The following is an 18,740-nucleotide window of genomic DNA, read 5'->3' as shown; positions in this document are numbered from 1 at the left end:
CTTGGTGTCTCAATATTAAACCAACTGGGACGTCCCACCTAAATAGAATATTCCTTTTTTTTAACTCATTCACTAGAAAACCAAATTTCTTCCTCTCCATTAACATCTTGGGCGGGAGTTCCTTAAAAATCCAAATCTTTCTTCCACGAAATTGCAAAGCAGAATCATAAGAATTCTGGACAATATTATTTCTAATTTCTTTGTCTGTAAAATAAATCACCACATCTCTAGGCAATTGCCTTTGTTTTGCCAACCAGGAGTTTATTCTATAAATTCTGTCAATCCTGCAAAACACTTCGTCAGGTTGAACCTTTAAAATCCCAGCCAGAATTTCAGAAGATATCTTCCTTAAATCATCTCTGTCATCTTCCTGCAAACCTCTCAGTCTAATTGCATATTCTGTAAAATTGTATTGGATCATTAAAACTTCTCTTTCAATCCTCTGTTGTACATTTTCTTCAATAACAGTCTTTTGATCAGCCTCCATTTTAAGTTTGTCTTCTGAACTATTATCCTGAATGTTTGCCAAATCCTTTTTAATTTTTTGGATCTTGTCATCCAAATTCTCCTCAGTTTCTTTCATTTTAGAGTTAGTATTTGCTTCCAACTGAGTCATAAAGTCTGCTAAGCCATTAGCTACTTTTAAAATCTTTCAATCCAAAAAGCCAAACTTAGATTTCACCAATTCACCAATTTCTTTGATTTCCAACTTAAATTTTTCAAGTTGCTGATTCACAATCTCATCCCTTCTTATAATCTCCTCAAGAAGAAATTCTATTATATTAAAGTCAGGTTTCTGTGACTGGAGAGTTAAAACTTGTTGATGTAATTTATTAATGGGGGAATCCCCCCCCCACTGCCTGTTTGTCTAGTTTTATAAGTCTCAGTGCCATTTTTCCACGCAGACAAAATTTACTGGAAAAGAGAGAAAAAAAAACTTTTTTCCAACCAAGATCAATATCAGATCCTCAAAGAGAAAGAAAAAAAAAAAAGAAAGAAAAAAAAAACCGAAATGAGAGTGAGATTTTGCCTTCAGTTACAGCCAAAAGTATTCATTCCGCTACTTTGTAATTAAAAACGGAAGGAGTTTCCCTTTCAGCCTCTCTTCAAGCCGCAGCAGCAATCGCCATTTTAAAAAAAACTTTTTTCCCTTCACTTCACTTCTTAGGCAAAATAGAATAAAAAGAATACTTGCGCTTCAGGATCAAAGGTCCAGCTCATATCTTCTTTAATTAATTTATTTGACAGATTTACAGGCTTGCTTTTGCCCCCTAGCTCTGCGTGTAGCAGAGATTTCCCAGAGCCCGGAGCATCGGCTGGGGATACGGGGAGTCTCTTCCGCTCCCTCCCAAAAGTAAATAAAAAACTTTTGGGATTAGGCAGAGGACTCTACCCACCCCAGCCGGCTCTATCTCCGTTTCCTAATGGAAACGGAGTTTTTTCGAGCCGCCATTCCGCTGAAAAAGGCGGCTCTTACAGGCAGTGGGTTCGACGATCCCGGAGGAGCGTCCAGCGGGGACAAGCAGCAAACCGGAAGTCACAATAGGTAGATTTCTATGACAATCTCTCCATGCCCTGATTATTCTTTATATGTTTTCCTTTGCCTAAAATTTCTTCCTAAATGTTTCTATGTGGTATATCCTTTGTGCTGAGAAGCTACTACCTAGAGCAACATATGGGCAGAAGACATGATAGGCAAAAGAACAGGAAACTCTCTTTCTGAACAAATCTTCTCTTTCCAATAATTGAACAGTGCATTTATCCTCCCTTCAACCTTCCTTCCCCATATTGTCTGAATTAGCTGGTTCCCTTCCTTGCTTGGCCCAGCTCAACTGCATGAGGAAAAAACAAAAACAATGTTATCTAGATGATGTTTTCACACAAGGGAATTTAGTCAGTAGTTAAATCAGGCAAACTGTCATTTGAACAGGCTGAAGAAGCATTTCATTCCAGTATATGAATTACTATTAATTCATAATAATTAATGTTTATAAGATTATAATTGTAGACTTCCAATGCAAAGATGGCAGGCATTAGTCTGTGTAGTCACCAGGAGTTGAGCACAATTTAATGGTACTTAACTAACATGATGTGTACATGATTTTTTCCAGGAAATTGCTTTATCATCATCAGCGATAGCTTTATTATAATGACATCAGATCCTAGGTTTTCTCCGATTAGGTGTTTAAATGATTCAGCATATATGTGGCTAAAGGTATTAAAAACAGATGTTATAGTTTCTCCCTCATCAAAATAGAAAAAAGGTATTGCTTTGGAGTAATGCATTTGCTGAAAATGAAAGCAAAATTAATGAGCACAAAACTACAACAGGTTCAATTTAGAGTTGTCTCACTTCTTTTACAACTTTTTTTTCAAGTTGCCTCCAGATGCAAATATATTTCAGCTGGCCAACAGGCTGCCAATTTAATACATTTCTACTTTACTATACTGGATTTGTAGTATATCATCCAGGGGTGAAATGCTCCCGGTTCGGTAGAAATCGCCCGATCCGGTAGCGATGGAGGCGGGTGGTTCGGAGAACCGGTAGCAAAAATCCCTGCCTTCCCCCCATGCCCAGCTGAGCCGCGCGATCATCAGAGGCTATTTTTAAAAGCATTTTTTCTACAACCTTTTCGGCAGGAAAAAATGCTTTTAAAAGTAAAAAAAAAAAGCCTCTGACGATCGCGCGGCTCAGGTGGGATCATCAGAGGCTTCTGAAAGCATTTTTTCTACAACCTCTTCGGCTCAGGAGGTTGTAGGGAAAAAATTGCTTTTAAAAACCTCTAACGATCCCAGCTGAGTTGCCTGATCGGCAGAGGCTTTTTTTCTTTTAAAAACATTTTTTCTACAACCCCTTCGGCTGAAGAGGTTGTAAAAAAAAATGCTTTTAAAAGCTTCTGATGATCCCAGCTGAGTTGCCTGATCGTCAGAGGCTTTTAAAAGAAAAAAAGCCTCTGCCATCAGACAACTCAGCTGGGACCGTCAGAGGTTTTTAAAAGCATTTTTTTACAACCTCTTTGCCAAAGAGGTTGTAGAAAAAATGGTTTTAAAAGTTTTTTTTAAAAAAAGTTGGCCACACCCACCCAGTCACATTATCCCCCATCAAGCCATGCCCACTGAACCGGTAGTAACAAATTTTAGATTTCACCACTGATTTGTATCATCAAATATTCAGATAGTTCAATGCATTGAATGGTTTTACCTGTTGTCGTGGTATCTGTAGGGATGATGTTGCAGAACATCTTGCAGGAAACGCTCCATCAAGCTACTTGTACCCATGCGATTTCTACAGTAACTGACAAAATGTCTGTGCTGGGAACTATATACATGCTGAAGATAAAGAGAAAAGGGAAAAAGAAAAGAGAAAAGTCAAACTATTTACTAAGTCTGCACTTAGTAAATATTAATCTTCTCATCATTCCTATCACCCATCTCCTTCCACTCATGACTGAATGACTGTAACTTTGTTGCTTGTATCCTTACGATTTATACTGACTGTTTCCTAATATGATTTGATTGCTTATTTGTACCCTATGACTATCATTAAGTGTTGTACCTTATGATTCTTGACGAATGTATCTTTTCTTTTATGTACACTGAGAGCATATGCACCAAGACAAATTCCTTGTGTGTCTAATCATGCTTGGCCAATAAAATTTTATTCTATTCTAAGAGACAAAAATAAATTCCAGTAATTGCAATTACAAAAGATTATAAGAAAAATAATACTTTAAGAGTGATATTATTTGATGTCATGGAACTTAGAAACACTAGGCAAAAACCAACTGCAGCAGATAAACTAAGGACAAGACACCAAAAAAAGCAAAAAAATGAAAATGAAAATGAAAAAAACCCTTTTTATGGGGAAAAAATAGCAGTGGTACCACAGTGTAAAATTTGGTCATTAAAGAAGAGTAAAAAGAATCATTTTTGTATCTCTGGTAATCCTAATCCCAATCCTCTAAGCATTTTTTGCCACATTTCATAGATTTTGCTCTTCAACACTAAACTACATTACAAGCAAGTCAAGTAGATAATTCATCAGGATAACCTCCTAACAACAGCCTTTCCTGTAAGCCATCTTCCAACAAGTATCCCAAGCCCCCCTTGCTTATGGATCCTACTTGTCACTTCTTCAAAGAAAGGGGCATGCAACGATCCATATTTGAAAGGCAAAATGTGAACTGGGCATTTGAGAATTTTCACACACATCTACTGGCAACTGCTTAGTTTAGAACTCACTTGACACTCTCAGGAAAACATGGGTTTGATTCAAGGAAATGCTGATAGATGTCTCATACATGTCAACTCATGCACCAAATCACCATTTTCCCTTCAAATATAGTCTTACAGGAAAGAAAGTGTCTTCTACTGATGAAAGGAGTTGCAAGAGGGTAAGTCCATTTTAGACTGTCATAATAGAAGTGATACAGAAAAAAGAAAATTAAGACTTGTATAAGTGAGGGACATTCTTCTATCATAGCTAATGAACATATTTGGATTTTTTATTTGACTAACTATGCTTTTCTCAAGCCAATAACTTAAACGCCAATAAGTTAAAGATACAAATGTAACCGCAAGTATGGAAGGAGCTTTGCTTTGATTTTTTTAGATCTACTCTAAAAGATGCATTTTTGGGGGATCTCTGAGAATTTTGAAAGCATACTGTGGATGCTGTCACAAAATTACTGTGATTGAAGTGCTTGTGTTCCTACAAACGACTGTCATGATGGAAGTAAACAATCACAAGACAAACATTTAATCTGTTTAATTTTTCATTACTTTCTAGCTCCACCATATGATATTTAACACTTCAGTGAATCTTTGGAAGGGGGTAATGGAAATAACTCAGAACAAAATACTGATCTGCAGCCATTTTTCCCTCTAGAAGTCATTCCCTTTTTGGGAGTGCAGAAGAATTCTAAAAAATAGAGATGGTATGAGGTTGTGCTTTGCAGCATGCATTTTTTTTAAAATTCAAGGATAGAGGAGGGGGAAGAGACCTTGGAGGCTACAAAGGAGATTTCCCTGAGCAGTTTATTTCTATAGGGAAAGCCTTAAAAAAAGGAACTATTAAAACCTTTAGTGAAGTTTCCATATGTCAGAGTTAAATTTTCATTTGAATACCTGTTCCAGATTGCTGTAGGGTGCATGGCAACAGTTGCAGTAACCTTGTCTGTTCTGCATAACAGGTAGTTCAGTCTTTGACAGCTCTAATCCTTGTTTATTTAAACTGAAAAATATAAATTTTGATATAATTAATTTTCAGAGAGAATTATAAAGCATAGTAAATAAAACTAACTGCAGAGGAGGTTCCATTATTCAGAAATATCTACTGTATTAAAGAATAAGGCCTTGTGGGAATTTGTGGCAGCCAGCCCCCTTGGTGATCCCTGGCTAACATGTGCCATACGCTTAAAAAAAAGATGTGATGATGCCATTTTTCAAACGACACTGCATGCAAATTCCATCATATAAAGGTTTGATGAAATGAGGTGTTGCATGCTCAGGTATTAAAAGGTGTTAGTGTACTATTACAACAGTATTTTTGTTACATTTTTCAATAGCCCTACAAAATCAATTAGATCTCACTGAATGTGCTGTAGAAATTGCAGATGTATTTACATTCTTCTCAAATTAGAAGTTTATTTTAATTTCTACTTATTAAAAGTATACTTATTTAGGTATATATTATTTATACCTAATGCAGAAATTAAAATCATCAAAACACTAAAATGAATTAAAAGAAAATGAAAACCAGACAAAATACAAAAAAGATAACATATTTAAATAAATATGTAAATATGCAGAGGAAACTTACTAACACAACATGAGAAGTTTGGAAGTCACTAGCTAAGAGAAGGAACCCCTCTCTTAAACAGAAAACTTGTTAATCAGTTTGTGAAACCTACCATATGAAATATCAACCTGCCACACACACACACACACACACACACACACACACACACAAAACTGGGAGTTTCACAGTTTAAATGTGGCCACTGAGAACCTCCCCCCTTCTTAATCATTCTGTTGCCACAGCCTAGAGAAAGGCCTCTACTTCAGAATTTAGTAAAGTTGGTCTGGGGTGATGCAGTCCATAAATTATCCTGAATCTAGTCTTTTTAGACTAGCTTTAAGAATCAAGACTTCCGGTGGCACCGCAGGCGCTGAACACGCTCCTTTGTGAGCGCCAGCCCCGCGATCGCGTAAACCGCTAGAACAGCGCAAATCAGCTGTCTAGCAGCTTGGAAACTTTCTCCCCGGGGAAAGGGGAGGAAGAGAGCAGACGGGTGCAGGTAGAGCTCCCCAAGTGTCCCAGGAACAATTCTGGGGCTCGAAGGGTGAGAGCTCCCTGGAAGCCCGACAGAGCTCCGGATCCGGGACGTTTCTGTTTTAAGCAGAAGACGCCGCAACCACCCCTGCAAACAACACTTTGAATAAAACATTGGATTTGGAAGCAGGCTGAGCAAACTCAGGAGAGATCAGATTTGCAAGTACTAAACTAACTCCAAATGTGTATTACTTCCTTCTGACTTACTAAGGGAAGAAAGTGAAACCAAGATGGCGATTGAGCTTTAATGTGGCGTGAAAGTGAAAGTTAAAAAGGAAAGTTTCGTTTAGCGCTGACAGCTCCTGTCTAAAATTAGAGATCTTTGCTTTGAAAGAAAGAAGATTAAAGGCTAAAAAGACTATAGCAGTGTTTTTAAAAAAAGGATTGATATTATTTAAAGACTGGAAATTTTTGGATCTGGTGGATTTGTTGTTCTGGTTGCTGAATAAATTCAAATTGGAAACTAAAAATGGCTTCAAAACAAATAAAGACTATTGTCCCTAAAAGTGCTGGGAGCTCGCCAGCTCAAACGTCCAAATTGCAATCTCTCTCTGTTCCAACGGAACCACCAATATTAACACTTGAAATGTTGCATGAAGTCCTTAAAACACAAGCCTCTGTTACAGAAAAAAAAATTACTTCGGTGTTTGAGGATAAAATCCGAGATGTTGCTGAGGAGATGGCTCAAATTAAAGAGTTTATTCAAAATCAAAATCAGGAAATTAGAGAAGATATTGTCATGGCAGTCCAAGGTCTGGCAGGCCATATTGAAGCATTAGATGAAAAAGTGGAAGAAATTAAGCAGTCTAATGAGAATTTGGAAAATAAAATGGGAGAGGTTCAGAATAAGATGGAAAGAGCAGAGGCCGATGTAACAATGATACTATATAGAGATATGGAATTTGCTTTGAGAATAAGAGGCCTCAAGGAAAATAAGCAAGAGAATTTGAGAGAGATCTTTTCAGAAGCATTTGCACAGATAATGGGAGATCAAAAAGCAAATCTTGAATGGCAAATTGACAAAATTTACCATGTCAATTCATGGGTCGCCAGACAGAAACATCTACCAAGAGACATTGTAATCTATTTTACAACAAGGAGAATATGTAATGAAATCTTACAAGTCACTTTTAAAAATAAACTTCAAGTGCAGGGGCAGGAGGTTTTAATCCTGAAAGAAATCCCCCCCAAAATGTTGAGAGCCAGAAGGGATTATGCCTTTCTGGTGGAAGAACTGAGAAACCATCCGATACAGTACAGATGGGAGGTTCCAGCTGGACTAGTGGTGAACTATTCAGGAGAAAGATATCGTCTTAACTCAGTGTGGAAGGCAAGAGATTTCTACACCAATGTACTAAAGGCTGGATGCCCACAGTCCCAGAAGCTAGAAGGAAGACAGAAGCAGAGGGGGCAAGAAAGGGGGAGAAGGAAGAATCGTTGGCACAGGCCCAAAGGGGAGCTTTGATTATTCAAGAAGATTTAATACAACTTTCGACTACTGCTCAAGCTTTGGAGGTATTTGAAAAAATAGAAGAACCTAAAGATCAAAGACAGACTCGAGTGGCAGCCAAGCGTCAAGAAGAATTAAGAGTGCAGCAACTCCAGATGATTCAAGAAACTACAAAAACAGAAGCAGTGGGAGGAGCAAGGCCAAAAAGCAAAATGCATGGAGATTTCCAGCAGATGCTCCGAAAGCTTCAGGGTGCCAAGAATGGCAACTAGATTTCTGACTTGGAATGTTAATGGCCTAAATTCACCACAAAAGAGGAGAAAAATATTTCATTATTTGAAACAGTTTAAAAATGATGTAATCTGTCTACAAGAGACTCACATTAGAAGGAAAGATCAAAAATATTTAATAAATGCAAGGTTAGGCATACATTTTGTTGCATCTGCTCCTGAGAAGAAGAATGGTATAGTTATATACCTAAAAAGAGACTTAATTGTTAAATTAATTGAAGCAGATGATCAAGGAAGATTCACAGCAATTGAACTTTTAATAAAAGGGGAAAAATACTTTTAATTGGAGTATATGCACCGAACCAACAACAGGAAAAATTTTACAAGGTTTTACATTCCAAGTTACTACAATGGGATTCTAAATCATGCATCTTATTGGGCAATTGGAATGGAGTTTTGGACACTAAAAAAGATAAGAAGGGGCTCTTGCAAAATATCTCAAGGTGTGCCAGATTGCCAAAATCGTTTTTTGAAATGATGGATGATATGAAGTTGAGAGATATCTGGCGAGAGAGGAACTCTGAAGAAAAAGATTTTACCTTTTTTTTGATAGACATCAATCTTTCTCTAGGATTGATTTCATATTAATTACTAATGATCTCTTTTCTAGGGTGAAGAAGACGAACATCTGCCCAAGAGTTTTAATGGATCATAGTCCAGTTTGGATGGAATTAGAGTATGGAAAAGGATTTAAGATATATATAGATATATTTAGATATATCTAAACATATCTGTTTAGATATGAGGAAAATGTAAAAGAATGTAAAAAATTTATGAAAGAATTTTTCATTATAAATATGCATAAAGGTACATCTATGGAAATGGTTTGGGATGCAAGTAAAGCATATATGAGAAGTATTTTGATATATTTGAATAATAAACATAGACGTAAACAGGAAAAAAAAAGGAAGGACTTAGAAGAGGAAATCAAAAAAAAAGAACAAGCTTTGATATTGAACCCAGCAGACAAGAAAATAAAAGAGGCAATTAATTTACTGCGAGGGCAATTTAATATGCTAATGGCAGATCAGATTGCAACTAATTTGCAATATGCTAAACATAATACTTTTTGCAATGCTAATAAACCAGGGAGATGGTTAGCATATCTGTTAAGGAAAACACAAAAGTCACGGACCATAGAGAAAATAGAATATAAAGGTAAAGAGGTTTATCAGCAAAATATGATTAAAAAAGCATTTTTAGAATTTTATATGAGGTTGTATGCTAGTGATAAAATTCAAAGTATATAGATAGATACTTATAGAAAGAGAATATTCCTACAATTACAAAAGAGCAAAGGGAGGGTTTAAATCAACCAATAACTTCCGAGGAGATTATGTTTGCAATTTAGCAGTTGAAAGTGGGTAAAGCCCCTGGTACAGATGGTTTGACAGCTGCTTATTATAAACACTTGCAGTTAGAAATGGTGGAACCACTTAAAGAATTATTTACTAACATACAATCTGGAGGAGATGTTCCCCCATCCTGGAGGACAGTTTTTATTTCTCTGATTCCAAAGGAGGATCAAGACCACACCCAGCCAAAAAATTATAGGCCTATATCACTCTTAAATACAGATTATAAGATTTTTGCTAAAATACTAGCAAATAGGTTAATGACAGTCATGCAACAAATGATTCATAATGATCAAACTGGTTTTATAAATGGTAGACAAATGAAGAGTAATGTAAGACAAGTTGTTAACCTATTAGAGTATTTGGGGAAGAACAACCAAATCCCTGCGGTGCTAATATTTCTTGATGCGGAGAAAGCATTCGATCGATTGAATTGGCATTTCTTATTGAAAATAATAGAAAAGATGCAACTTGGAGAATATTTCACACAATCTATTAAGGCAATATATCAGAAACAAACAGCGCAAATAATAATTAATGGTAGTTTAACAGATACCTTTAATATAGAAAAAGGAACAAGACAAGGATGTCCCTTGTCTCCATTATTGTTTATTTTGACTTTGGAATTTTTGTTGAGTAAAATACGGGGGTCGGATAAAATAAATGGAATTAAAATTAGGCAGTATGACTACAGACTACGAGCATTTGCTGACGATTTGGTTGTTACTTTAACCCAACCATTACAGTCAGTTGTAGGTTTAATGGATACAATTAATCAATATGGACAAGTATCTGGATTTAAAATAAATGCAGGGAAAATGAAGATAATAACTAAAAACATGACTACAAATCAAAAAGAAGAATTAGAAAGACTAACAGGGTTTGAAATAATTAAAAAAGTTAAGTATTTAGGGGTTTACATTACGACATCAAATGCGAAATTATTTAAGCATAATTATGATCCGTTGTGGCAAAAAATACAGAGATGGAAGATTGGAAAAAATTAAAATTATCTTTGTTGGGAAGAATAGCAGCAGTAAAAATGAATGCTAAGTTTTTATTTCTTTTTCAAATGATACCAATACTTAAAAAAGATGAAAATTTGAAGATATGGCAGAAGGATATTAATAATTTTGTCTGGGCAGGGAAGAGACCGAGAATAAAGCAAAAAATAATGCAGGATATACGTGAAAGAGGAGGTTTCAAAATGTCTAACTTAAAGACTATATTATGAGGCAGCTGCCCTATCAGCAATGAGTGATTGGATGAACTCAACAGAAGAAAGAATATTGAATATTGAGGGATATGATTTGGTTTACGGTTGGCATGCTTATTTATTATATGATAAGAAAGTGGATAAGACTTTTAAAAGTCACATATTAAGGAATGCTTTATTGCATGTCTGGAAAAAGTATCAGTACAAATTAAATGAGAAGTTACCAATGTGGGCAATACCCAGACACGCAATAGAGAATATAAGTGTAGAGCAAAAACAAGATGTGATTACATATAAAGAGCTTCTTAACAAGGAAAGAGGTATACTACAACTAAAATCTTTGAATCAATTAAGAGAAGAAAGGATAATTCAAACATGGTTTCAGTATGGACAGCTGCAAGCTAGATGGAGAGAAGATCAGAAAATTGGTATCTTGCAAAATGAGGAGAACTTGGTAAAACAAATTAGAGATCAAAGTCAAATGCATATAAAAAGGTTGTATAATGCATTGGTAGAAATAGATTCAGAAACGGAGTTAGTTAAGGATTGTATGATAAAGTGGGCACAAAATATTGAAGAACCAATAATGATGGAAACGTGGGAAAAAATATGGGTTAGAAATGTGAAGTTTACGCAAGCCCAAAATTTAAGAGAGAATTTTTATAAGGAGGGAAGGGGGGGGGAGGGATGGGAAAAAATTGTTGTAATACCTGATAAAACTTTTTAATAAAAAAAAAAAAAGAATCATCACCAATATTTTAAATTGTGCCCATCACTAGTATTTTAAATTGGATAGTACGGTTCCTTTTCCTCAGTGAAGCATTGTGCATTCTTTGTCTTTTGACTAGATCTCTCCTAGCGGTCTTAAATCACCCAGAAAAGACAAATATGCATGCTAATTAGTCTTGTGCTACAAAGAATCTTATTTATATCTTCAAACAGTATAAATGAAACTTTCCCACAAGGAATGGCCAAATAGATTTCATACATGCATTTGTCCATTACAGCAAATGAATCCAAGTTAAAGCAAATGCAACTGATTTTATCCCTAAGGATTTCACAGAAAGGTCACAGTGGACAACTGAGTAATCTGAAATTGATTTTCCTGTAATAGACATTTAAAAGGAGAATACTTCTGCTGTATTACTCTGCAAATGCAGTGATAGTGGCAATTTCTTCACCATACTCAGAACCAAGACATCTAACTTACATTTTAGATTTGACCAACTCTTCTTTCATCATCACTCTAGACTCAGCCCTGCTGTTTTATTGTCCTGAGTTTCCAATAAAAACATCGTACTTTATTATCTTCATAATTATGAAAAGTACAAGAAGTGATTATGACAACTATTCAAATTGTTTGCCTATGCTAGACAATGGTTCACCACTGAAAAGCATCACCTTTAAACAGGTAGAGGAAACTTACTAACACAACCATGAGAAGTTTGGAAGACAAGCACAGCACACTTGCTGTTATAGCTCCTGTTTGACATTCATGATTACAGAAGAATCCATGGGAGGGTGACACATGTAAAACAATGTGTGGGAGGAGTCATCATTTTACCATGTTTTTTTTTACCATTCACTAACTTCCAAGTATTTTTGAAGTGGGGGATCAAGACAAAAAGAAAATGGATTATCTAACCTATAATTCAACATCTCCTAGGACACAATCACCAAGGCAGTAGTTCTAAAATGCAACCCAACAAAATTTCATATCAGTGTAATATTGAGTATTCTAGAGAAACAAACTTTAATAAAGGCAAAGTTCCAGAACAATTCATCCTTCATCATAATTCCCCCTTTTCTTATGTTTACAAACAAAAATAATTATATGAATAAAAGCAACCATTCTCCTTTATGCTAATTAGCTCACATGAAACAGATTAAATCAACAACTCCTGTCCTTTCAACTGAGAAAACAAAACAGAAAATGCAACAAAATATTTAGTCTTTTGATCTGCCAGCCACACTGTCCTCTCATAAATACAGGACATAACCAAATTAATAAATAAAATTAATTCATCTATTTGCTATGAAAATGATTTTAAAATCACCATAAACATGATAATCTATCTGGTCAGATTAACCTAAAATGATTTAACATTCCTAATTCTGCTAAATGAAACTTATTTTTATATATTTTTTACTCATAATTCTTTTTTTTAAGATTATTGATAAAACAATCTTTGCTGTTATCTGGGGATTGTTGATTCTACATGAAACTAAACTTACCTACTATTGCTGTCCTGCAATAAGGAACCTTCATTAACTTTCCTTTCCATACCTGAATGAAAAAAAATTGAAATAGAACATCAATCTACATTCTTACTTCCCAAGTTTCATTTCAGAACAGTAAAATTTATTTCAACAGATGCTGAAGATCTCATTGTATGTTTCTTTTTGTTGAAGAAGAGGTTTACCTTGTGCTGAACTAGCATTGGCTTCATCAGCTTGCTTATTATGATCAAACATCTGTAAAACAAAACAGTACAAAACGCTGAACAGACAAAAAAGTTCCTCCAATAAATATTTGCTCAGAAAAAATATATAACTAAGAACAACATTCTGAATTTCATTAAGAGTGCCTCAGTAATACTATAGAATGTTTCCATTTCAGGAATAATCTCATTCTTAAACAAGAGTTTGAGAATGAAAGCAACAAAATCTCAGATTTTTTTTTGAAAGGGAAATGTCATCATGTAATGCAGATAACAACTCCAGAACAAACATATAAGTGGATTTTCAAGATAAGGTCCTTTAATGAACATCATTGTTATAATCTCAGGTTGAAACTAAATCACCGGACAGAGTTTTCCGTCTGTTATGTAACACTGCTGCTATAGAAGTTGCATTAATTGCTAATTTACACTACCACTGATGATGTTACCTAGTTTGGGTAATGACACGTCTGCAAGAAAGCAGCCAAGCTCAGAGAGCACCAAGGACCCCTGATTTCTGCCACCAATAGCCTCCCACCGACCAGTCCGCTCCCACAGAGAGGGTCTCCTCAGGGTGCCATCAGCCAAGTTATGTCGGCTGGCGACACCCAGGGGGAGGGCCTTCTCTGTGGGAGCCCCAGCCCTGTGGAATGAACTGCCCCCGGAAATACGTAAGATCTCCGACCTCCGGGTGTTTCGCTGCACACTGAAGACCCTGTTGTTCTGCCGGGCCGGGCTATCAACATAATAATTTTAAATAGGGGTATTTTAAATTTCTGGGATTTTAATTTGAGCCTAATCTATTTAATGATTTTAAATTTTAATCGTTGTTTGTTTTGTGTTTTTAAATAGGCTGTACACCGCCCTGAGTCCTTCGGGAGAAGGGCGGTATAGAAATAAAATTATTATTATTATTATTTCAAATCTGAGCTACAAATATTGTCCTTTATTACTAATTTTTTACAGAGTCACAATTGAGAGTGTTTTAACAAACTGCATCACTGTTTGGTTTGATGGCAGCAGTGCCTCAGATAGAAAGTCCATACAAAGAGTGGTATGGACAGCCGAGAAGATTATAGGAAGCTCACTTTCTGCTATTCAGGATACTGCTTATAAGCACCATGGTGGATTTGATTTAAATTATTAATAAAAAAAAAGGCTTGATTTAAATCAACTCAACTTAAATCATAATTTTTAAAGAGCAACTGTCATCTGTGTCCCGCAGTGGCTTCTCCTCTGACCTGCTGTTGACTCACTACAGTCCCATTCACTTTAATGGGACAGCTGGTGATGTGGCAGTGACACAAGGTGAGGGACGTGGCGGGCAGCAGATGAGTGGATGACCGCTAATAGGCGCTGCCATGATGGATCTGAAATGACAGGTGCTCTTTAAATTAAGGACTCATCCTTGCTGGTAGTTAGAATCTTTAATATTATTATTTGCAAACAAAATGGTTTCCTATATAGAATAGTAAGTTGTCAGGTTAGTAAAACAGCGATATCAGAACCAATTTTAGGTTAATAGGTTAATCACACATAGGTGGAGAACTACTCAAATTCTTTTATTTAATTAAAACAATAACATTATATTACATATTCTTCTATTTGCTTAAACATCAATGTTTAGTAGCTGAAATGTATAAACAAAGTATCTTTGAAAAAACAAACAAAAGAACTTAAATTGAATATATCAGCTGGGGCCACATAAAAAAACCTCAAACAGGGTCTTCTGCAGCTCTCTCTTTTTCATCTTCATTCTCTTGTTTGTCCATGATTTGGAAAAGAAAAAGCTTTCCTGCTTTATCAGACTCCAGACGATTTCTCAATTTAGAGTGAACAAGTCCAAAGGAAGAGAATATTCTTTCAATGCCAGTAGAAGAGGCCACTGCGGTTAAAAGTGAAATCATTACTTCAACACTTTCTGAATCCAAGTGTTTAAGTAATTTCCATATTCACTGGTGAAACTTTATTTAAAACCTCATCAGCAAACATACTTTCTTGAATGGTTCCCCCTTAGCTCTGCAGTTCATTATAGCTGGTACTAGATATGGATAATTGCTGGATACCCATGTCAGGGCTAACTTCTCTTCTTCAGCACTTAAGGTCTGACCCGGATATTGAGCACTTAAGGTACCGGATATTGACGTTTGCGAGAAAATGAGCTGGAGACAGTGCTTGTCCCATTCGCTTTTTAAAATCTTGTAATTTCTGCTTGTCAGTGTATAGTTCTGTTTTTAAGTACCCACTAATTTCAACAGCATCAGCAATAAAAACAACTATTTTTCTGGATTCTGTTTAGTGTCAGGGTTCCAACAGCTGCCCTAATTAAATCATGAGTCTCACACCAGGTTTCAAAAGAAATCCAGTTATTTATTAGGAGCTTCATGTCCGCAGGGACCAAATGAAGCCAACTCTGACCTCACTTAATTTACGTCCCGGCTCTGACCCTGTTTCCCCCCTTCCCCCAAGGTGTGTCATCAGTCACATTCTCCAACGAAGCAATTTCACAAGTTGTAGAGATCACTCCCCTCTGGCCACTGTGGTTTCCCGTGGAGATGACCTCAGCGTTATCAGTTGGGATGTGCTTTGTTTTGACTGAGATACCAGCTCCTTGATGCAGCTGCAAAGTTTGTTTTCCCATCTCCCTTGCCTATGGCAACTTGAGAGCAGGCCAGGGGTGCTTTGTGAGTGGACATAAAGCTTCAGAAATGGGTTTCAGGATGCTCAGCATATGTTCAACATTTCTCTTAAGGCCAATGTTGAGGATTTTGGCTGTGAAAGTGCCATTTATTTTTTCTCGATTTCGCTCACAAACGGTCATCAAAATAGGCCAGTTTTTTATATATTGTTCAAAACAGTCCACTACAGAGTTCCGTCTAACATCTTGTGGGAGCTTTAGTTTGGTTCCACCCATTATTTTCAGAGCTGATGCTGCAAAATGATTGCTACCGAAGTATTTATCAATTTCAACATTACGCTTTATTTCTGGGACACAGAGGCTAGGAGGTGCATCAAATGAGTGCTACAACCATATGCTATTAGCTTGGTAGTTTCTTCATGTTGTTCTAAATGTATTCTCATTTTGGACACATTTGCAACATTGTCTATGACCAAACTGTGTACTTGACATTTGATTTTTTTTCGCATCTTATGATAACTTTTGCTGCTATGTCTTCTAAGTATGCTGCTGTGTGTGTATTTCCTGAAGTATCGTTTCTGCAAGGAATACATTCCCTTCTTCTGTTGTTATACAACACATACAATAGGATCATTGTGGACATTACTCCACCCATCAAGACTTAGGTTAACAATTTTACCTTTTAGACTTGTTGCACATTGCATAATTTCTTCATCATATACTTTATCCAGCAGTTTCCCTACAACATCTAATCTACTTGGTGGACTGTATCTTGGTCTCAGTGGCTTAATCCTATTAACAAAGAGTGGGTTTTCAAGCAGACGGAAAGAAGAGTTTGTTGCATAAACAAACCGACCAATTTTTTTCATCAATTAACTCTTTTTCTAATCTGCTGGTTTTTATCAGAAACTTATCCATGGTGGTGTTATCCATGGGGGTGGTTCCAGATGGTTTCTTTCTTTTAGGTGATATATTGCGGATATGTGTAAATGATGTGACTGAGAGATAACTCTGAAACTGTAGAACAAGAGGATGACGATTTAGAAAGTGGATAGTTTCCAGAATCTTTTATGTTGATGGTGGTTTCACCTAAACAAAAAAAGCAATGCTGTTATTTTATTATTTAAACCATGTATGCTTATTGTAAATTTCTCATTGTATTCACACACAGTACAGCCTAAAAGGGAATATTTGCATATTTTAACTCATTATTTCTTTTCTTGGCAACTGTATGCAGTACCATGCAGTGCCATGCAGTAACAATAGCAGATATATATTATTGCTTTAGCATACCAATACCTCATGGCAGCCTAAAAAATATGGTGAAAGAAAGTTTACCAACCTGAAGGTCCTGCCTCTTCAAACATGGTCCTTTCATCACAGTACCTCTCATGATGTTGTTTCATTCAGGCCACCAGGCCTTGCATCTTTGTTGCATTGCTTGCATTTTGCATGTATACCTGCTTTGCCTGCATACCTGTTTTACCCGTAGGAAGAGGAACTGCATTAAAATATTCCCAAACTGGGTCTTTTATGGCCTGCTGCCATTTTGCTCCTCAAGGGAAGAATAAAGCGCTTCAAGCTATGTGCCGAAAGATCACAAGGTTTATAAACTGCTTAGGTTTCACTTTCATTTTTACTGCTTGCCCTTCCTACTCACACTTAAGAGTCTGGTGGTACAGATGCATTTCTCTTCAAACAATCATAGTTTGTAGTGGACATAGATTTGCAAAACAATGCAAATCCATTGCAAAACAATGGGATAAAGGAATATTCCTGAACTTTATTTTATGATTTATCTCATGGTTACTGTGAAATTGTGCGAATTTAACATGCAATGCAGTGCATGTTAACTCAGCTTGCAGAGCTTGGATTCACTGAATGAGTTTACAAAAAATGTAAATATTGCAGAATATACAGCCTCACGCTACATAACTAAGCTCCATTTCATGCTGGATAAACTAAATTATTTTTTTTTATTGCAAAAGTTTTACAATTACATTTTCACCCCTTTTCTCCCCCACCCCCCCAAACTTCCCAACCTCCCTAACCCTCCCTAACCCTCCCCTCCCCCCAGACTTCCCTATAATATACTCATACTCATAAAGAACCCTAATATCACACTTATATATAAACTTAAACCCCTCCCTCCCCTATATAATTTTTCTCTTTACCTCATTACATTAAAAAAATTCTACTACATTATTTTCAAATAAAAGCTATTTGATACTTTCTAGTTTGATATTTGTTCTGAACATATTCTATCCACCTTTTCCATTCCCATTCATAAGTCTCTTGTGAACAATCTTTTAAATATGCTGAAATCTTCGCCATCTCTGCAAAACTGGCCATCTTCAAAGTCCATTCCTCGATAGTGGGCAAAGCTTCATTCTTCCAGTATTTACCTATCAACAATCTTGCTGCTGTTATCATATACAATATCAATTTTGTTTCACCCAATGTAAAACCCTTAACTATACCCAATAAAAACAGTTGTGGAGAAAATTGAATTTTTTTCTTCAAAACATTCTGCATGATCCACCAAATTTTTATCCAAAAAGCCTTAACTTTCCTACAGGTCCACCAAACATGATAATACGTAGCATCCAAACATTCACATCTCCAACATTTTGGCTGAACATTAGGGTACATACATGACAACTTTTTGGGATCTAAATGCCATCTATAAAACATTTTATAGAAATTTTCCCTCAGGTTCTGCGACTGTGTAAATTTAACATTCTGAACCCAAATTTTTTCCCATGTTTCCAACATCACTGGTTCTTCGAAATTTTGTGCCCACTTAATCATACAGTCTTTAACTAATTCAGTTTCTGAGTCCCTTTCTAGCAAAACATTATAAAGCCTTTTGATATGCATTGGACCTTTCTCTCTTATATGTCTAACCAATTCTTCCTCATGCAACATAATACCAGTTTTTTGGTCCTCTTTCCATCTCAATTGTAATTGATTATATTGTAACCAAGTTAAATTAATCCCTTCGTCCAACAGTGTC

General features: G+C 36.1%; 1 protein-coding gene across 1 annotated transcript in view; it reads right to left on the bottom strand.

Moving 5' to 3' along the window:
* Nucleotides 1-18,740, bottom strand: part of ZDBF2 (zinc finger DBF-type containing 2) — a 45,695-nt gene that overhangs the window by 16,110 nt on the left and 10,845 nt on the right. The window contains 4 exon segments of the mRNA XM_034431575.3: nucleotides 3,203-3,330; nucleotides 5,128-5,233; nucleotides 12,881-12,932; nucleotides 13,069-13,120. Coding sequence (XP_034287466.2) covers nucleotides 3,203-3,330; nucleotides 5,128-5,233; nucleotides 12,881-12,932; nucleotides 13,069-13,120 — 338 coding nt within the window.

Source organism: Pantherophis guttatus, chromosome 1 (assembly GCF_059756535.1).
Source record: "Pantherophis guttatus breed Tessera chromosome 1, ASM5975653v1, whole genome shotgun sequence".
In the NCBI taxonomy this organism is placed as follows: Eukaryota; Metazoa; Chordata; class Lepidosauria; order Squamata; family Colubridae; genus Pantherophis; species Pantherophis guttatus.
This window is presented reverse-complemented; position numbering and strand designations above follow the sequence as displayed.